Here is a 22,191-nt window from a genome sequence, read left to right as displayed (position 1 = left end):
CTAGAAGCCCTTCACCCACCCACATGCATAGTTTAGCAGCTTCCCAGTCACCCAGGTTCCAGCATGTTCTGTGCTGCTGGGAATTCTACAGAAGCTTCAGAGAAGAACAAGCAAGATAGGAAGGCACATGGGGATTGGGCCTCAGTTTCTGACAGCATTCAGGAAACATTAAATTGTTAATATATGAGCTCTCCAGCAAAGAGAAATCTCACTTGGGCACCCTAAGGTGCTGGGCTACAAGGATACTGCTAATGAAATGTGGATAACTGGAAGATGGGGAAGTTGGAATTTATTATGCTGTTCTCTCTACTTTTTGAAATTTTCCATAATAAGAGGTTTTTTTTAATATATAATTTAAAACACTGATACAGCTTTTTCTATTATTTTATAATTTGACTTCAGGAAATGGTATAGCAAACCCCAGGATTCCAGGTTACCTGGAAGATAACTGGCTCCCTGAAAGGTCGACTGTGCACATGGGCATCAATGCACAGGCTATATTCACCAGTTAACCATCTCCCTGAAAGATGTCAGCTACTCAAATATTGCTTGGTTAAGTTTCTAGTCTCGTTATTTCAACATTTCAAAAAAATTTTTTATTTTTTTTTAAATCTGAGTGCCTGAATTGTGTCACTCAAATGTGTCACTATTGATCTTTCTTATTATACATTTTTAAAAAGAAAAAAAAAATCTGCTAATAGGCATATTCAAAATGCCAGGGGGAATTCCCTGGCGGTCCAGTGGTTAGGACTCAGCACTCTCATTACCAAGGGCCCAGGTTCATTCCCTGGTTGGGGGACTAAGATCCCACAAGCCGTGTGGCATGGCCCAAAAAAGAAAAAAAATGCCAGGAGGCCTACCACAGGAGCTGCTGGCATCCCCCGCGAAAATATCATAACCTCGAGGAAAAAGCTATTCCTTAGGGGCTTCCCTGGTGGCGCAGTGGTTGAGAATCTGCCTGCCGATGCAGGGGACACGGGTTCGAGCCCTGGTCTGGGAAGATCCCACATGCCGCGGAGCAACTAGGCCCGTGAGCCACAACTACTGAGCCTGCGCGTCTGGAGCCTGTGCTCTGCAACAAGAGAGGCCACGATAGTGAGTGGCCCGCGCACTGCAATGAAGAGTGGCCCCCGCTTGCCGCAACTGGAGAAAGCCCTCGCACAGAAACGAAGACACAACACAGCCAAAAATAAATAAATAATTAATTTAAAATGAATATCTGCTTATAAAAAATATTTGTTAAAAAAAAAAGCTATTCCTTAGAGAAAGTCACGTCTCATGGGAAAGACAGCACCATCTGAATTACCCTTTATGGATACGGAAAAGCAGAGGATTTAACACAGAAAACACTTTATTCACTATAATTTAGCCCATTTGCCTTATTCCTTTGTTATATTTTTGCATCTCTCCTGTAGGCCTCTCCTGTACCTGGGCTGTCATGTAGATAAAAGATATATACAAAGAAGGATGAAATAATCCAGAGGAAAGGGGGGACAGGGCTGAACTGTGGACTCACCTCATCTTTGGTACGTCTGCCTCTGAAACAGCAGTGCTGTGGGGCACCTTCTGATGCTTTTATGCCTCCGGTATCTCACTCCACCCCCTTCTTGATTTCATAATCCCTGTGTCTACACACTTTGGCCTTGCTAAGGTCACTCGCATTTTCCAGTAACAAAGCCACAAACAACATCTCTGTTAAAGAGTCGAGCTCTTGCTTCACGCTTGAGTTTCCCCTGGTGTTCTTCATGCTTGAGCCAAAGAAACCTGGCCACATCATGACCCCATGTAGCTGCCAAAGTGTTTCCCGAAATCAGCCACTGTGCAGGACTGGGGGAGGAACCGTCAATCTGTGTCTCTTTGTTTTGGATGATTTTCAGCACTGAACAGAGCCTTTTTGGGGTTATTTCAGATCCCTTAGAGACACTCCTGCAACCTGGCTGAGATAGGGCTCTAAAGTAAGCATGTCCTTTTCAGAATCATCTTCCCCACTCTGTGTTGCCATCTCCTTATTGCTGCAAAGCTCTCCAACCTGAAATCAGTAAAATGTATTTATTATGTCTTCTCTGATCTCTTTTTCCAAGAAATCACACAACATTGTTAAAGCTATAGTGTAGACGCAAACTATACTCAATGGCAGTGGTTATCGTGGTTTTATAGTCCAGTAATCAATCCAAATAGGCAGGCGAGAAAAATAGATGTGCTTTAGTCAGATGCCTGCAGCTGTGTATCCCAAGTACTGTTCAACTGAAATTTAATATCAACTCATTTATAAAAAGCCAGTGGTTCTTAAATTAGAGTGTGCAGAAGAATCCCTTTGGGATACTTAAGGTGGCACTGATGTAATAGCAGAATAACTGGAAACAGCACAAATGTCTATCAATAGGAGAATGGCTAAATAATGTTGGTATATTTGTATAACAGGACATTATACAGCCGTGAGAATGAATGAACTATGAAAGAACATGGATAGCGTTATAAACATAATTTTTAAAGAGAACTTCAAGTTTCAGGAGATTATATTAAGTAAGAATGATACCGCTTCTGTAGAGCTCAAAATCAGGTAAACTCAATAATGGATTCTAAGATATGACACCAAAATCGCAAGCAACAAAAGGAAAAATGGGTAAATAGAGCTTCATCAAAATTAAAAACTTCTGTGCATCAAAGGATAATATCAAGAAAGTGAAAAGATAATCTATGAATAGGAGAAAATATTTACAAATCATATATCTGATAAGCATTTAATATCCAGAATAAAGAACTCTTACAGCAACAAAATAAAAAACAAACAAACAATTAAACATGAGCAAATGACATGAATAAACATTATTCCAAAGAAGATATACAAAAATGGTCAACAAGTACATGAAAAGATGATCAACATTGCTGGAAAATGTCATTAGGGAAATGCAAGTCAAAACCGCAAGACATCACCTTACACCTACAAGTATGACTACAATCACAAGAAAAACTATATATAATAAGTCTTGGCAAGGATGTGGAGAAATTGGAACTCCCATACATTGCCGGTGGACATGTAAAATGGAGTAGTATCTGCAAAACAGTATGATGGTTCCTCAAAAAGCTAAACTAGAATCGCCATATGACCCAGCAATTCCGCTTCTAGGTATTTAATCCAAAATAATTGAAAAGGGACTCAAACAGATTCTTTTCTTTTTTTAATAAATTTATTTATTTATTTTTGGCTGCGTTGGGTCTTTGTTGCTGCGCGTGCGGGCTTTCTCTAGTTGTGGCGAGCAGGGGCTACTCTTCGTTGCGGTGCATGGGCTTCTCGTTGCAGTGGCTTCTCTTGTTGCAGAGCATGGGCTCAGTAGTTGTGGCGCACAGGCTTAGTTGCTCCACAGCATGTGGGATCTTCCTGGACCAGGGCTCAAACCCGTGTTCCCTGCATTGGCAGGTGGATTCTTAACCACTGTGCCCCCAGGGAAGTCCTCAAACAGATTCTTGTACACCAATGTTCATTGCAGCATTATTCACAATATCCAAAGGTAGAAACAACCCAAATGTCCTTCAACAGATGAGTGGATAAAAATACATACAGTGGAATATTATTCACCTATAAGAAGTTCTGATACATGCTGCAACATGAAACTTTGAAAACATTATGCCAAGTGAAAGAAACCAGAAACAAAGAGACAAATATTATGTGGTTCCACTTGTATGAAATGTCTAGACAGAAAGTAGAATAGAGGCTCCCTGGGGCCGGGGGAAGGGAGGAAAGGGGAGTTATTGCTTAATGGGTACAGAGTTTCTGCTTGGAATGATGAAAAAGTTTTGCAAACAGTGGTGATGGTTGCACAATATTGCAAATATAATTAATGCCACTGAGTTGTATACTTTAAAATTGTTAAAATCAGAAATTTCATGTTATATATATTTTATCACAATAAAAAAATTCAAAAAAAATAAACTTTTTCTTAGCCAAAGAAAACTTTTTAAAAACAACCAAGACTGAACAATATAATGTATAGGCATAGATGCCAAGAAAACAAAAACTTTATTTTAAAAAATTTTAATAGAACGGAAAACACAAAATGTAAAATGTTACCTCTCGTAGGGAGGCAGAAGGAAGGCATAAGAGAGAAGCACATAGGTAAATATAAACATAAATAAATTATTGTTAATGATCCAACTTTTGGGCTGGGTAATAGGTTCATGAAAGTACACTTTATTGTGATTTATTTTTAAAAAGACATCACACATACACATATATGTATATCACATATAATTATAGGTATCAAATAACATTTAAAAATATGAAGGAGGGGGAAATCACGTGATAGACTTATTAAGAAGCAAAGCCCAGGCCCCTCCTTCCAGAAATTTTGATTCGATAGGTCTGTCAGTGTCTACAAATCTGCGTTTTAAATGACCATAACTTCTCCCAGCCCCGTATGCACGCTACTGCGCGACGGTGCAGCTCCATGATCCTATGAAATGGAGGGGGAGGCTTTCTCTTTGGGCTGCAGCTACCCCTCCTAAGGGATCTAAAATGAAACATTTCTGGGGACATCTCTGGGGGCGCGGTGGTTAAGACTCCGCATTCCCAATGCAGGGGGCCAGGGTTCAATCCCTGATCAGGGAACTAGATCCCACATGCATGCTGCAACTAAGAGTTCACATGCCACAACTACAGAGCCCACAAGCTGCAACTAAGACCCAGCACAACTAAATAAATAAAAACGTAAAAAAAATTAAAATAAAATAAAATGAATCATAGTGAATACATTTTATAGGGAGAACAGAAAGCAGAAAAGTTTAAAAGATCAATAAGTCAGGACAGCAATTAGTGGAGGAGCTCAAAGGGCAAAGTTTTGACTTTGGAAGAAAAAACTATTTTTAAAAGTTTGTTCTGCCAATATGGAAGTCTTGAAATTTTGTAAGCTACAGAAAAATAAAAATAAGAAAAAGTCCTCCCATTATTTCACCACCCCAAGACCCAAGACAGCCAGTAACTAACCACTATTAACACTTTAGTGTCACTTCCTTCCAGGCTTTTCTCTGTACACATTTTTACATAGTTTTGATAATTCTTTATACAGAATTTTTGCGTGGTCTGCCTTTTTCACCCAATGTTATAGGCATTTTCCATCTTGCAGCAAATCTCTGTGAACCATTTTTAATGCCATATTTTATTTCTAACTTAAATATCCCCTCATTGTTGCAAATTTAAGGTGATTCTAATTTGTCTTTTATAAATATCTTATATAAACACAGGGAGGTGAGGTAGGAGGCCAGGCTCACTTTATTCCATTTGGATATACAATTGATTCCGGCATCATTTACTAAAAATCTTAAGTGTTCAGCTTGATGAATCTTTATATAACTCCTGTGTAATCAACACTCAGATCAAGATTTAGAATATTTCCAGCCCCCAAGAAGCCTACTTTGGGTTTCTTCCAGTCAACGCCCAAACCCCCAAAAGTAACCATTGTTCTGACTTCTCTATCTTGATAGAATAAGTTTGCCTGTTCTTGAACTTCATATAAATAAAATCAAATAGTAGTCATTCTTTGTTTCTGGCTTCTTTTGCCCATCATTATGTCTGTGAGAATCATCCATGTTGTCATATTAGTTTACTTCTTTTTTTTTCTTTCATTGCTGAGAAGTATTCCACTGTATGAATAAACCACAACTGATTTATCCATTCTCCTGTTTATGGATATTTGAATTTATTCCAGTTCAGGGCTATTATAAATAAAGCTGCTTTGAACATTCTTGCATGTCTTTTGGTGGATGCATGCACTCATTTCTCTTGGATAAATACTTTGTTGTGTCAACGGTAGGCATATATCTAGCTTTGATAGATACTACCAAATGGTTCTCCAATATACAGTCCCAGCAGCAATATGGCAAAGTTCCAGTTGATGCATATCCTCACCAATGCATTATAATTTTAGCCATTCTGGTGCATATGCAGCAAAATATAATAATGACTTTAATTTGCATTTCCCAGACATCAAATGATATGTAGAACACTTTTTCTGTCCTGTTGACCCATTTAGATATTCTCTCTGTGAAATGTCTTTTCCCTGTTGATTTGTTAGGAGCTGGGGTTTTTTGTCTTTTTTTTTTTTAAGATATTTTGAACACTAATCTTTTGTTAAGTAAATGTATTGTCAACATCTCGCATTCTAAGGCTTGTCTTTCACTCTCTTAATCGTGTATTTTGATGAACAGAAGTACAGTATTTTTTTTAATTTGTTTATTTTTTAGTTTTGGCTGCGTTGGGTCTTCATTGCTGCGCATGGGCTTTCTCTAGTTGCAGCGAGCGGCGGCTACTCTTTGTTGCGGTGCATGGGCTTCTCATTGCCGTTGCTTCACTTGTTGTGGAGCACAGGCTCTAGGCGCGCAGGCTTCAGTAGTTGTGGTGCACGGGCCTAGTTGCTCCATGGCATGTGGGATCTTCCTGGACCAGGGCTCGAACCCGTGTCCCCTGCATTGACAGGCTGATTCTTAACCACTGCGCCAGCAGGGGAGCCCCGAATTACAATAGTTCTGAATTTTAATGTCCTAATTTATCAGGTTTTTAAATTTTATGGTTAGTGTTTTTTGTCCTGATTAAGAAATCTTTGCCTATAAGATTATGACAACATTCTCTTAAATTTTATTCCAGAATTCTATCTTCACATTTAGGTCTATGATCCATATGGAATTAATGTTCATGTATGATGTGAGATAAAAGTTCAGGTTCATTTTTTTCCATATAGATAAGCAATGGCTCCAGTATCATTTGCTGTAATGATCATCCTTTGCTCCTAATTTGCAGTGGTATCTTTGTCAGAAGTTAGATGACCATATATGTGTTGGTCTCTTTCTGTATTCTTTATTCTGTTCCATGAATCTATTTGTTTAATCTTAGGCCAATGCCACAGTCTCAATAAGGAGTAGTTAATAGTAAATCTTGCTATCTGGTATTTCAGGTGTTCCAAATATATTCTTCTTCCTCAAGATTGATCTGACTGACTACTCTAGGTCCTTTGCATTTCATCCTCATATTAATTTTATTTTTTAATTAATTTTATTGGAGTATAGTTGATTTACAATGTTGTGTTATTTTCTGCTGTACAGCAAAGTGAATCAGTTATACATATACATATATCCACTCTTTTTTAGATTCTTTTCCCATATAGGCCATTACAGAGTATTGAGTAGAGTTCCCTGTGCTATACAGTAGGTCCTTATTAGTTATCTATTTTATATATAGTAGTGTGTATATTTCAGTCCCAATCTCCTAATTCATCCCTCCCCCCCCTTACCCCCTGGTAACCATAAGTTTGTTTTATACATCTGTAACTCTTTTTGTCTTGTAGGTAAGTTCATTTGTACACTTTTTTTTAGCTTCCACATATAAGCAATATCATACGATATTTGTCTTTCTCTGTCTGGCTTATTTCACTCAGTATGACAATCTTTAGGTCCATCCATGTTGCTGCAAATGGCATTTTCATTTTTTATGACCGAGTAATATTCCAGTGTGTGTGTGTGTGTGTGTGTGTGTGTGTGTGTGTGTGTGTGTGTGTATCCATATATATATATATATATACCACATCTTCTTTATCCATTCCTCTGTTAATGGACATTTAGGTTGCTTCCATGTCCTGGCTGTTGTAAATAGTGCTGCAATAAACATTGGGGTGCATGTATCTTTTTGAATTATGGTTTTCTCTGGATATATGCCCAGGAGTGAGATTGTTGGATCATATGGTAGCTCTGTTTTCAGTTTTGTAAGGAACCTCTATACTGTACCAACTTACATTCCCATCAACAGTGTAGAAGGGTTCCTTTTTCTCTGCACCCTCTCCAGCATTTATTGTTAATAGATTTTTTGATGATGGCCATTCTGACAGGTGTGAGGTGACACCTCATTGTAGTTGTGATTTGCATTTCTCTAATAATTAGTCATGTTGAACATCTTTTCATGTGCCTCTTGGCCATCTGTATGTCTTCTTTGGAGAAATGTCTATTTAGATCTTCTGCCCATTTATTGATTGGGTTGTTTGTTTTGTTTTGTTTTGTTTTTTGATATTGAGCTGCATGAACTGTTTGTATATTTTAGAGATGAATCCCTTGTTGGTCTCTTTGTCTGCAAATATTTTCTCCCATTCTGTGGGTTGTCTTTTCATTGTGTTTATATTTTCCTTTGCTGTGCAAAAGTTTTAAGTTTAATTAGATCCCATTTGTTTATGTTTGTTTTTATTTTCACTACTGTAGGAGGTGGATCAAAAAAGATCTTGCTGCGATTTCTTGTACCCCTTTCATTAGATTTATTCCCAAGTATTTGATTTTTATGCTATTGTAAATTATATTTTAATTTAATGTGCTAATTGTTTATTACTAATATAGGAAAGTACAATTAATTTTCATATATTGACCTTGTATCCAGCAATCTTGGTAAATTCACTAACCAAATCTAATACTTTGATTAATGTTCTACATTTTTAGGTACACAGTCATGCCATTTGCAAATAATGGCTCTTTTACCTCTTCTTTTCCAATCTTTTTTTTTTACGGTACACGGGCCTCTCACTGTTGTGGCCTCTCCCGTTGCGGAGCACAGGCTCCGGACGCGCAGGCTCAGCGGCCATGGCTCACGGGCCCAGCCGCTCCGCGGCATGTGGGATCCTCCCGGACCGGGGCACGAACCCGTGTCCCCTGCATCGGCAGGCAGACTCTCAACCACTGCGCCACCGGGGAAGCCCTTCTTTTCCAATCTTTAACCTTTATACCTTGTTTCTTTTTCTCACTTTATTGCACTAACTAGGATTTTCATTACAGTGTTAAATGGAAGTAGGGAGTGGACATCCTTGTCTTGTTCCCAAACTCAAGAAGGCAGAAAACTTTCAAAATTTCACTCTTAAGTTAGTTGTAGGTTTGTTTTGTTTTGTGTTGTTTTGAGGTTGTTGTTGTTTTGTTTTGTTTTTAGGTATCCTTTATAAGATTAAGGAAGTTTCTTTCTATTCTTAGTTTGTTGAAGTTTTGTTATTTTTTTTAACATAAAGAGATGTCAAATGCTTTTTCTTTATCCACTAAAATTTTCTCTTTATTGTGTTAATGTGGTGAATTACATTGATTGATTTTTGAATGTTAAACCACCCTTGCATTTCTGAAATTAACTTCAATTTCTCATAATGTAGTAGAATTTTTAAATATTGCTGGGTTTCATTTGCTGATTTTTCTAAAGGATTTTTCCATCTGAGTTCATGGTAACTATTGGCCTATGATTTTCCTTTCTTGTAATGTCCTTATCAAGATTTCATATTAAGGTTATGTTGATCTCGTAACACAAGTTGGGGAGTGTTCCTTATTTCTCTGTTCCATGAAAGAGCTTATGTAGGACTGACACTATTTCTTCCTTAATTGTTTGGAGGAGTTTGCCAATGAAGGCCTACAGGCCTATAGTTTCCTGTGGGAAAACTTAAAATTTCAGATTGTTTCTTGAATAGATAAGGGACTGTTCAGAGTTCCTGTTTTTTCTAGTGGTAGGTTGTGTTTGTCTAGAAATTTACCCATCTCAGCAAAGTTGTCAAATTTATTGGCATAAAGCTGTTCCTAACATTACTCTATTATATTTGTAATATCAGTAGGATTAGTAGTGATGCCCTGTCCTGATATTGGTAATTTGTGGGGGATTTTTCCCTTTTTTCTTGAAAAATCTTGCTAAGGATTTATCGATTTTATTAATCTTTTCAAACTTCAAACTTTTGCTTTAGTTGATTTTTTTCTATTGTTTGCCTCTTTTTCTTTCAATGATTCCCACTCTTAACTTTATTATTTCCTCTTTTTTTCTTACTTTAATTTTTTAATTTTCTTTTTTGAACTTCTTAAAGCAGAAACTTTTATCAATTTTAACTTTTCATTTCTAATGCATGTATTTAAAACTATATATTTTCCCCTACATGCTGCTTTACCTATATCCCATAAGTTTTAATAAAATTTTTATCAATCAGTTTAAAATATTTTCTAATTTCCATTTTATGTCTTGTTCATTCCATGATTATTTAAAAGTATGCTGTTTAACTTGCAAACATTTGGAGATTTTAAAATTATTTTTCCTCTGTTGATTTCTAGTTTAATTACACAGTGGTCAGAGAATATACTCCATATGATTTTTTTAAATTTATTTATTTATTTTTGGCTGTGTTGGGTCTTTGTTGCTGCACACCGGCTTTCTCTAGTTGTGGCGAGCGGGGGCTACTCTTCATTGCAGTGTGCAGCTTCTCATTGCTGTGGCTTCTCTTGCTGTGGAACACAGGTTCTAGGCGCTCGGGCTTCAGTAGTTGTGGCACGTGGGCTCAGTAGTTGTGACACTCGGGCTCAGTAGTTGTGGCTCGCGGGCTCTAGAGCTAATGCTCAGCAGTTGTGGCGCACAGGCTTAGTTGCTCCGCAGCATGTGGGATCTTCCCAGACCAGGGCTCGAACCCGTGTCCCCTGCATTGGCAGGTGGATTCTTAACCACTGCACCACCAGGGAAGTCCCCTCCATACGATTTTGATCCTTTGAAATTTATTGAGACTTGCTTTATGGCCTAGCATATGACCTGTTTGGATAAGTGTTCCATGTGTAGTTAAGAAGACAGCAGTTCTTGGGTATAGTGTTCTAAAAGTGTCAATTAGGTCAAGTTTGTTAATTGTGTTGTTCAAGTCTTCTATAGGCTCACTGAGTTGTTTCCTGCTTTTTGTGTTAGTTACTGAAAGAAAGCTTATAAATTTGTCTCTTTTTTCTTTAAGTTCTGTTATTAGGTACATACAAATTTAGGTTTGTTATGTCTTCCTTTTAAGTTGACTCTTTTTTTTTTTGGCTGCACTGGGTCTTAGTTGTGGCGCACGGACCCTCTCGTTGAGGTGCACGAGCTCAGTAGTTGTGGCGCGTGGGCTTAGCTGCCCCGCAGCATGTGGGAACTAGTTCCCCGATCAGGGATCGAACCCACGTCCCCTGCATTGGAAGGCGGGTTCTTTACCACTTCACCACCAGGGAAGTCCCTAAATTGACTCTTTATCGTTATGAAATGTCCTTGTTTATCTCTAGCAATTTTTCTTGCCATAAAGTCTCTTGAACTGATGTTACTGACTCTTTTGGTTAGTGTTTTCATGGTATATTTTTTCTATCTATATGCCATATAATTGGTATTTGATTTTTTTAATCAATTCTGACAATCTTTGCATTTTAATTGGAATGTTTAGTTTATTTACCTTTAATGTAATTAATAGAATTGGTTTCATTTACCATCGTGCTATTTGTTTTATATTTAATCCTTAAGTTCTTTTCTCTTTATTTCTCCTTTCCTGCCTTTCTTTTCTTTGTATTACTCAGTTTTTAAAAATATCCTCTATTAGCATTTTTTGTTATTTATTCTTGTATTATTTTTCTAGTGGTTACCCCAAAGATTTCAAGGTATGCATCCTTGACTTATTATAATCTACTTTAAATTAATGCCTTTACCACTCCCCAAATAATACAAGAACTTTACAATTTAAATCTTTTTACCTTCTCCCATTCTTTATGCTACATATTATAACTCCCATAATCATTTTTTAAAAACAGTTGCTAGCAGGTAGATATGATATAATTTGAAATGTGAGTAAATAGAAGACAAATTCACTGTTGTGGAAATTAAAAGGAAGGGATAAAATCAAGAGAATTTTCAGAAAAACAAATTGTAAAACTCAGTGAGTGATCAAATATGGGGAGGGCAAAGGAAGGACAAGGCTTGAAAATGACTCAGGGTTATAACCTTGAGACTCAGGGTCTCAAGTGAATAGATACGGGAAGACTAGGACTGGGATTTTGGGGTGTGTATGGGAAGAGAAAACACTGAGCTCAAGTTTTGAAATGAATGTTATGTAAAATTGGGGTGTGAAAGATGAAGCAGAGGACCAGATTTGGAAATCATCTAAATATATAACAATTTTACTAGAACTTGCATGAGGAATGAGTTTATCAGGACACCAAATATAAAAGGAGGCATATTCATTCATTCATTCATTCATTCATTCATCAAACATTTATCAAGTGTCTACAATGTGCCTACATGTCCTAAGTGCTGAGGACATAACAGAGAACAAATCAAACAAAACCCCTGCCCTCCTGGAGCTGACATTCTAATGGGAATATAATGGATGATTAGTGGTTGGAGTTAAAAATACATCATTAATTGAGACAGAGGAGTATTCACTATATAAGCAGAATCTGTAAAGATGCTGTCCATGAAACCTAGGAGTTGAAGAAAAGCTTGAATAAGGCAGAAATACTGTACTTCAATGGCTCCCAAACTTTGCTGTACTTTAGAATTTCCTGGGGAGCTTTTAAAAATCCTAATGCCCAGGTCATACCCCATCCCTGTTACATCCAAATGCATGGGGGTAGGTGCCAGGCACGAGCATTTTTTAAAGATAGCCAGGTGATTCCAAATGCAGCGAAGTTTGGGAACCACTGTCATACTTCATCGAGTTTAATATGCTACGAATTGTAAGAAAGAGAAAATTCTGCCAATTAAACTCTGACAAAATGCTTAAGATACCATCAATGCAAGATGCATCTCAATTTCAGAGGTGTTATAATGGAACAATAATCAGCATCTTAGAATTGATGAGACTCTCTGGTCACAAGTGCATGGGCAGCCATGGAATGAGACCAATTGGATTTTCCCAGCAGTGCACATGACCTTAGAACAGAATGACTAGTTGGGTATTGAATTCAGAACAGCACATGTTGTTAAAAATTTCAGTTCGTCTTGATAAATTAAACAAAGACGTTCCTGCTATTATGCCTCTTTCTAGGTTATCTCCCTTTTCCTCACGGACCAGGAACTACGAAATCCTAGTATGCCCAGAACATGGACATTGGTTCCCAGAGATACTTCCTCAGTGCCAGCAATTCTCTTTGCAAAGACTGGGCCACTGGCAGACATACAAACAGATATTTTAAGCCTTTTAAAAAGCTTCTTAAACTAGCACCAACCCTGACACTTTATAAATGAGGAACTTCCAAGTTTCAGACTTCTAAATCAAATATTATCCTCAGACCAGCTTCCTATCAGTAAAGACAGCCAACCAGAGATGGTAAACCCACAGTCTGTCAAAACTTCAAACATAATCTGCCTTCCCCAGGATGAAATTGGTCAGAAGTCAGAGCATAAGGATCTTAGGATAAGTTTAGAAAACTATATTCCAAAGAGTTCATATAAACTTTCCTCAGTTTCTGCAACTGCATTCGTAGGACAGAAAGCAAGGACTTCTTCTAGGTCCCAGGAAACAGGTAGGGGCCAGGTTGGCATTTGTTTTTCACCTTAATCACTACACCCAGCAGTGCCCGACACATACACATACACATACACACACACACACACACACACACACACACTCAGTTCAGTTTGCTGAATAGAACAGGTGATAAACAGAGCCTCTGCCCTCAAAGAGTTCAGAGTGGCGGAGAAATGAGTATACAGCATAATTAAACGCTGCCTGTCACATCAGCTTCTATCTGCAGTAACGAGCAGGCCCTCGGGCGTGAAAGCTGTTGGTAGAACCAGCCCTCCAAGTGCCTCAGGAGAGTGGGCACCCGCCTCATAACAATAACAGCTAACATTGTCAGAGTCCTTCCTGTGTGCCAGGCACTGCTGGGTGAGCTTTCTGTGTGTTTGTTCATTTAATTCTTCAACAGCACCTAAGCAATAGATCCTTTTATTATCTAATAACCCCATTTTTACAACTGGGTACAGAGAAGAGAAGGAACTTGCTCGAGGCAACACAGCTACCTCGAGGCAGGATTCAAACCTGAGCAGAGTCCTCGGCCACCTTAAGGTACTCCCTCCCCAACACGAGGGAGTACTTAACTGGATTTTCAAGGCCCCTCACATATCCAGCCTTGAGTTCTCACAATTAGAGTCACTTTTAAGGGTCAACTAGGGACAAATCCTGTACTGAATTAAGACATTATTACCTGGAAGGGATAACAAACTTGCTAGCTAACCTCACTAGTCAGGGTAAGAATATCAGTTCTGAGTGGCTATCAAAGCCCATTAAGAACCGTGTGTATCATTAAAACCAGGACCCTGGCAGTGATACCCAGCAGAGGGCAAGGAAGACCCTAAAACACTGGCACCCAAAGCTGGAGAAGCCTGATGCTGCAAAGAAGCGAGCCCCTGTCCAGGCCCTGAGAGCACCACAGCGGGGAAGGAGGAAGAACCATGTGGGCCTTGGCTGCAAGACGCATTAGGAAATAGACCAAGGAAACTGCCTGGCAAGCATTTGGGAACAGTCACCCCTGGGTGCCAGCCACATTCTGGGTGGAGTTGAGCCATCCACCCCAGTCCCAAGACAGATCTCTCTAGATGGAATGGTGTTAAAATGGAGCTCTGCTTTTGAATCAGTGTAAGAAATCAGGAATTTGCTTAATTATGGCTCCAGGAAATAGTATGAAATTAGTCCTGGCCACAGAGAAATCAGCGTAGCTGTAACCTGCTAAGCCCCCAGGTGGCCCTTCTCTCTGCTAGGGAAGCCCTGGGCTCCTTCCTCTGTTGTTGGGTGTAACCCAGTGGATTCTGGCCAGTTGTGTTTGTACAGTTGACCCTTGAATAAGGGTTTGAACGGTGTGGGTACACTTATACACAGATTTTTTTCAATAAACACGTACTACAGTACTGCACGATCTGTGTTTGGTCGAATCCAGGGACCATAAAGTTATACACAGATTTTTGACTGCACAGAGGTCACTGCCCCAACCCCTGCGTTGTTCAAGGGTCAACAGAATTTGTGTCTTTGGAGATTTGGAAAGATGGTGGAAAACTCAGCTATCTTCATCCCCAACACATGACACGGCCGCCAGCAGGAAGTAGGATCTCAATAAATGATTCTTGGAAGAATGAGTGAGTGAAAGTACAGATGAAAAGGGTCAGCTGTATTCACACACACATATGTGTATACATACATGTGTGTATATGTGCATATAAATATATATTTGTATGGTTGTGTGTTTGTTTTTTAATGGTTATGTTAGAGTCTCAACTGTAGTTGAAATTCTCATCTAACCAGAGTGAATTTTTTAGGATCCAGGACATGGATTCCACACTTTTTGCTCCGTTGAGGTAGGAAGGTGATCCAGTAACCTTACAAATTCCACATCCAATAAAATGGACGAAGCTCAGTAGGCTAGCCAGCTTCTCGTATAACCAAGGGCTGAAATGGCAGCACCTCAGTTATAGCTTACGCTTGTCTGGGCAGGAAAGGGGTTGTGCTGCCCCAGGAGGCCTTCTGACCCTCCTGGCACAGCTTTGTTCCTGGATCCAACCAGGTCAACCCTAGTGATTAAAGGGGTAGCAGGTGGTGCGGGCAGGTTGCCTTCACGTGCTGTAACTCTTTCTGTTTCCTGTGGGACACTTGCCAACTGTGGCTTTCAACACCCAGGAAACCTCTCCCTGGCTGGCAAGAATGCGGGGAGTTTTCATGGTAATTGCATTTCCTCCCCAAAAGGCCCTGCCCTTCCGAGCCTGGCCCCTGTGTTGCTGCCCAGGTATTTCACAAACACCCACTGCCTGCTGGTGCTGGGTCATTCTCACCCTGCCCCTGCACACACACCTCTTGGCCCTGCCCACCGGTGTCCTCTTAGCTGTGACAGCCACACTAACTTCATTTCCCACATTTACAACCACAAGTTTCTTAGAAAAAATTTCCCTGACTGCCAAGATTCCACAGGTAACATGACAGTCTGATTCCACAGGTAACATTCTCACACTGTGCTAGCACCAGAGATCTGCACCTGGAGGAAAGAGAAATCTTGACATGGGTCTTAGCCAAGTAGAAAGCAGATAACATATCTTCCAGGTAAGTACAAGATTACAGTAAGTCTCAATCTGGCTTCTTTATTAGCTGGGATTAAATTTGGCTAAATATGAGGGAAAACCCCAATTGACAGTGACTTAAGCACACAAGGTTTTATTTTCTCAAATAAAAGAGGTAGGGAAATAAGCAGACAGAGCTGGCATGAAGCCCTTTCCAGCTTATGCCTCTGGGATGACCTTGATCCTCAGGTCTAAAAAGGCTGCCAAAGCTCCAGACATCATGATCCGGGCAGCGGCAGACTTCCCAGAAGTTGCACACGGTACTTTCATACGTATCTCACTGAGTAGCATTTGGTCATATATCCACATGCAGCTACAGCAGAGATCAAAGGCTGAAGGAAATATAGCCTTTATTCTGGGAATCCAGAATGTAGAACTGTTTATAAGACAACTCGCCTGATGTCTTCAGAGGTGACGGCTTTAGATTTAAAGACTAAAGAAACATACAGGTGAGCCTTGATTGACTCTAGAAGTTATTTTTAGGGCAATGGGAAAACTTGGAATGTGGACTAAATGTTAGATGATATTAGGAAATCATGGCTGTTTTCTTAGGTAAGATCATAGAGTTATGTTTTCATAGGAACATATCCTTTTTCTTAGCAGATGCAGGCTATGAAGTACTTAGGAGTGAAGTGTCCTGACATCTACCATTTCCTTCAAAATGGTTCATCAAAATACTGTATATAAATAGATTAAAAAGATTGGTAAGAAAAGCATGGAAAAGATAGAAAGAATTAATGAGTCTAGGTGGAGGGGGGTATAGATGTTTGTTACACTATTTCAACTTTTCTTATGTCTAAATGTCTTATAATAAAAATTGGGGGAGAGTAATTTTTTACACTATTCTTTCAACTTTTCTTATGTCTAAATGTCTTATAATAAAAATTGGGGGAGAGTAATTCTCTATTTGGTTTGGCTGTTCCACGGTCTTTTTCACATAAGGTTGACTACCTCCTGATGAACAGGAATGCTGTTCCTGTCGGCACTCTGGAGCCAGTCAGTTTAGAGGGTCTGCGGGTAGTGGGTTGAATCCTGAGTCTTAGCCAGGGTGGATCTCAGAGTTTGTGGGTGTGGAGAGAGAAGATGGCATCTTGGCCCTCAGCTTCTCCAAGGGTATCCCCTATCACCGAGATTGCAGCACAGCAGCAAGGATCCACAAGTCCCATCACCATCTGAGATAACAGATAGAAAATGAATCCAAGACATCTTGTACAGCAGAGGGCTCAGTGGTATATCAGGATACTACTGGGTAGAGCAGAGCAAGTGCTAGACTTGAAATTAGGAGACTGTGTCCTCCCTCTGCCATTTCTGCCCATATCCTCTTGGGGCAGGCACTTAGCTTCAGTTTCCTCATCTGTAAAGTGCAGGTCATAACCTCTGCCTCACCTACCTCACACAAAGCTGTCTGAAGATCAAAGAAGACAGTGTGTGATTTGCTGTAAATTTACCAATGTACAAGATAATTAGGAAGATGACCTTGCTTGTCTGAGAACTATTTCATCCTATTAGGCTGCCATGCAGTTACCACAGACACCAGGACCAAATGAACTTTTCAAAATTCTGTTCATGGTGGTTTAGAAATATCTCCACAAATTCTTTTGACATTCCTCCCTTCAAAAATGGAAACTAATTTCCCTCCCCTTGTACTGATATGTGCGCTGGATTTAGTGTCTTGCTTCTAACATAGAGTTGCCAGGTAAATTACGTTATGCCCAATTAAATTTGGATTTCAGAAAAACAACAATTTTTTTTTTTTTTTTTTTTGCGGTACGCGGGCCTCTCACTGCCGTGGCCTCTCCCGTTGCGGAGCACAGGCTCCGGACACACAGGCTCAGCGGCCATGGCTCACGGGCCCAGCCGCTCCACGGCATGTGGGATCCTCCCGGACCGGGGCACGAACCCGTGTCCCCTGCACCAGCAGGCGGACTCTCAACCACTGCGCCACCAGGGAAGCCCAACAAGTAAATTTTTGCATAAGCATGTCCCAACTATTGCATGGGATGTACTTATACTTAAAAGCATATCCATTGTTTATCTGGAATTCAAATTTAACTGGGTATCCCGTTGTTTTTGTTTGTTTTACTAAAACTGGCAACTCTATTCTAATGAAGAGAATGAAAGTGACATAAGTAATGGTGTATGACCACCAAGACGAGGTCATAAAAGGCATCGGAGCTTCCACCTTGCTGTAGGTCACTGGCTCTGGGAGAAGCTGGGTGCCCTGGCATGAGGACACTCAGGCAGCCCTTCCTGCCAACGGCCAGCACCAGCTCCCAGGCCATCTTAGAAGTGGATGCCCCAGCCCCAGTGAAGCCTTAGATGACTGCAGCCCTGGCCAACCTCCTGGGAGACCCTGAGCCAGAACCACCAACTAATTTGCTCCTGAATTCCTGACCCGACACTGTGTGGAACAGTAAATGATTGTTGTTTCAAGCTGCTATGTTTTGGATCCTCAGGCTCAGTCCTGGCTGGCACTGTGGTCCCTACAGAATGTCCCCCACTTCTACGGGACTCTGAGCTTCGATCACTAGATCCCACTTGACCACCTTATTTCAGACCAATCAAGTGCCCAGGGCAAGTATCTATGAAAGCTTTTTTATAAAAAGTAATTGCACACAGGAAGTCTATGTGTTAAAAGAAGATGAACTTTTGAGGGAGAAGAGAAGGGAAAAGGGACTAATACTTGTCAGAGGTCCTGTAAGGACCTTTACCTTCATCAGAAGGAGATACTCAGGCCCTGGGGCCCAGTTCCGCTGATTCCCAGCTGCCTGGTTTGGGGAGGTTATTTAATCTCTCAAAGCCCTCATTTTATCTGTGAATACAAGCATAGTAATACCTATTTGCAGGACTTTTTTGATGATTAGAAACATTGAAAATATTGTTTATTAAGAGATTAGGATGTGCTGAGCCATATTGCCCTTAGTATTTAATCCTCAGAACAGCCCTTTGAGATGGGTCTGTCCTTCTCCCCATTTTACACATTAGGAGACTGAGGCCCACAAAAGTTACATGATGCCCACAGCAGGAGGAAAGACATGCAGGGTCGCCTGAAACAACTGAGAATGGGTGAACCCAGGGAAAGCTACACCCCTTCTGTTGCCCTTCCCTGCGTTTTTTTTTTTTTTTTTTACATTTATTTATTTATTTATTTGGCTGCGTCGGGTCTTAGTTGCGACACACGGGATCTAGTTACCTGACCAGGGATCGAACCCGGGCCCCCTGCAGTGGGAGTGCGGAGTCTTAGCCACTGGACCACCAGGGAAGTCCCCCTGTGTCTTATTTGAAATCTCTTCTCTCTCTCTCCCAGATACACAAACACACACACACACACAAATGGATGTGGCAATCACACTGGCTGCAGCCCAAAGTGGCTTGCTAAACCCACGATTCCTTTTTTCTTTTTCCACCAAAGAAGAGACATAATGGAAACTATCTCCAGTGAGAAAGTGGAGAAGGAACAAGTTTATTCCAGGGCAGTACTTGAAAATTCCCGCGTGGAGCAGCCTAAGAGGAAAGGGGCCTCTCTTACAAAGTTGTAGAGAAAGTATGAACTGAACAACCCCCTCTAATGGCAACCTGGCGGTAACTATCAACATTTTCAGTGCACGTAACCTTTGCCTGAGCGATACCATTTCTGGGAATCTATTCCACAGAAATTTTACTGGAAGAGCACAAAGATACATAAACCAAGAGACTCGCTGATGTACTGTTTGTGATGTGAAAAACAAACAGTCTGCACGTCTAGCCATAAGCAAATACTGATATATCTGAGCTGCGGAAAACCAAAGGGCTGTTAGAAAGAGCAAGGTAGATTGAAGGGACGGACATTGAAAGACTCCATGATTATATGGGGAAAAAAAGCAAGTTATGAAATAAGATTTAACTTACTATTTAACTAATGTGAATTTACTTATTTAACTAATGTGAAATTGGCAGGGGATGCACACAACACAAAATGCAAGAGTCAATAATGTAAATCATATTAGCAATTCTGCACACTAATCCACCCAACAGTCCTGGGCCTCACGGGGCATCGGCAACCTGGGCCTCCTCCCATGTGTCTCCCAGCATTGAGCTTCTCTGGGCTGAGTGTAGTTTCCAGCGTTAAGAAAAACAGGTACTCCTTACACCACAGGGCCCCTGAACGCAAGCCAACTACTTACGCTGGTGCTCAAGAGAAACAGCAGCCCGTTGAAGCTGTGCTAAAAGACAGATTGTCAGTCTCCAACAGAGAATCTTCCAAAGGGCAACTCTTCCCCTTTCCTTCCCCCTTTCCCTGAACAGTTCAGTCATAAAGCCATTAGCTGGCACAGAGCAAGGTAGGTGCCTGCAGTGGCAGCAAAAGAGGAGCAAGGGGCTCAAAGTAGAAAATCAATCAATACCCACACAGGACAAACAGGGCGCCCACAAAGTGTGTGTGTGCGTAAGCATTTGGTGCGGGGCGTCAGAGTCCTAGCTTACAAGGAAAGTGGCCATGCAGGGGGACAGGCCAGCAAAGAAGTCAGAGCCTAAATGAGGTGAGGGGGATGTCTGCCCCCGGGAGCAGCCTGGAGCAGGTATCGGAGCTGTACAAAGTGAGGACAGTGCCCAAGGGGTAAGGGATGGTGAAAGATGTCAGGACCCAAGCAAGGAAAAAGGATGCCAGCACATGGCAGGGGGTAGAAACCAGAGATTACTTACATATGAGAGGACTGATCAAATAAGAAAATAGAGTAAGTATAGAGGTAGTCAGGGTTTCCACAGTCAGAGAAGAGAGTTACAAATATGGGGAGGGAAGAAACTAGAATTAAACTTATGGTTTGGGATTGGAATTGAAGGTATCAGTCTGAACTCATGGTTTTCAATATAGAGAGAGATAGAAATATAGATGTATGTGTACATGTATATTCCCTAGCTCTATCCCTGGTCAGGGCACTAAGATCCTGCAAGCCACATGGTGTGGCCAAAAAAAAAAAAATAGTTCTTTGTACTATTCTTGAAACACTTTTATATGTGTGTGTGATAGATTTTTTTAAAAAGACAGAATAGCTATGGGTATGTGCGTGCATATACAAAGAAAACTGACTGGAAAAATCTAGATGGATACAAAAGTTAACTGTGACTACCTCTAATATGTGGGATTGTTTGAGGAGGGAAGGAGGTAGACAACATTTATTTGGGGGCTATACTGTTTAATTCATGAATAGGTATTATTTTCATACTAAGATTCTTTTTTTTAAGAGATCATTACCTCTATTTTTTATTATTTATTTTTTTATTTATGGTTGCACCAGGTCTTAGTTGCTGCACGTGGACTCCTTAGTTGCGGCTCCAGGGCTCCGTAGTTGTGGCTCACCAGCTCCTTAGTTGTGGCATGTGGGGTCCTTAGTTGCGGCACGTGGGCTCCTTAGTTGTGGCATGCAAACTCTTAGTTGCAGCATGCATGTGGAATCTAGTTCCCTGACCAGGGATCGAACCTGGGCCCCCTGCATTGGGAGCACAGAGTCTTATCCACTGCACCACGAAGGAAGTCCCTAAGATTCTTTTTTAAGAAACAGGAAAAAGATCTTTGTAAAAGACAGCAGGAGACTGACTGTTGGCTTCTTGGCAGAGGCAGTGGGCAGAGGCTGAGGGCTGAGGCCGAGATTCAACGATGAGACAAGGACATATTACCTCTACAGCAGCCACAGGCCTCTCCACAGAGCTACCAAGAAATTTTAAAATCAAACCTGCACTGAGGTGAAGAGAATAAAGGTAATTTCCTGTTGCCTGCGAAGGCGTACTGACATCTACAGCACTTCCCAGCCGAGGTTTTCAACCTCCAATCACCATTTGCTTTTCAGTTTTGAAAAGGTTAGCATTTCTGTTTCTTTAGTTAATGACTAGACCTCTTGAGCCCCTTGTCTAGTGTCTTCAAGCACCTCGAGAACCTGCCTGCCCAATGGCCCACAAGTCACAGATTTTTAAATAAGGGGGATAACAAGCCCATTTTCTGAACTATGTCTCTCCAAAATTGCCATGTTAAAATCCAGACTGGCAGTATCTCAAAATGTGACCTTGTTTGGAGACAGGGCCTTTACAGAAGTAATCAAGTTAAAATGACCAGCATGACCAGTGTCCCTCTGCGCACAGAGGGAAGACCGGGTGCAGACATGGAGAGGATGGCCATCCACAGCCCTATTCTTGCAACTTTTATCTAAGTTTGAAATATTTTCAAAATACAGTTAAAATTTTAAATAAAAATAAAGATAGAATGAAAGAGAGTCAAGCTCCTGGGAAGCCCACTACAGATCCCGGGGGAGCAGAGGCCTGGAAGGACCTACAGGATCTGGGCAAGAGGGCTGGGATTTAAA

General features: G+C 40.6%; 1 protein-coding gene across 1 annotated transcript in view; it reads right to left on the bottom strand.

The window, feature by feature from the left end:
• The window catches only part of LOC113627118 (haptoglobin-like), a 4,911-nt gene extending 3,368 nt beyond the window's left edge, over positions 1-1,543 (bottom strand). The window contains exon 1 of the mRNA XM_027119410.1: positions 1,517-1,543. Coding sequence (XP_026975211.1) covers positions 1,517-1,521 — 5 coding nt within the window. The 5' untranslated portion in view covers positions 1,522-1,543. The remainder of the gene's footprint in view (positions 1-1,516) is intronic.
• Between the last annotated feature and the right edge of the window lie 20,648 nt (positions 1,544-22,191).

Source organism: Aethalodelphis obliquidens, unplaced genomic scaffold, assembly GCF_003676395.1.
Source record: "Aethalodelphis obliquidens isolate GAN/ISIS:26980383/991018 unplaced genomic scaffold, ASM367639v1 scaffold20, whole genome shotgun sequence".
NCBI classification, from domain to species: Eukaryota; Metazoa; Chordata; class Mammalia; order Artiodactyla; family Delphinidae; genus Aethalodelphis; species Aethalodelphis obliquidens.
This window is presented reverse-complemented; position numbering and strand designations above follow the sequence as displayed.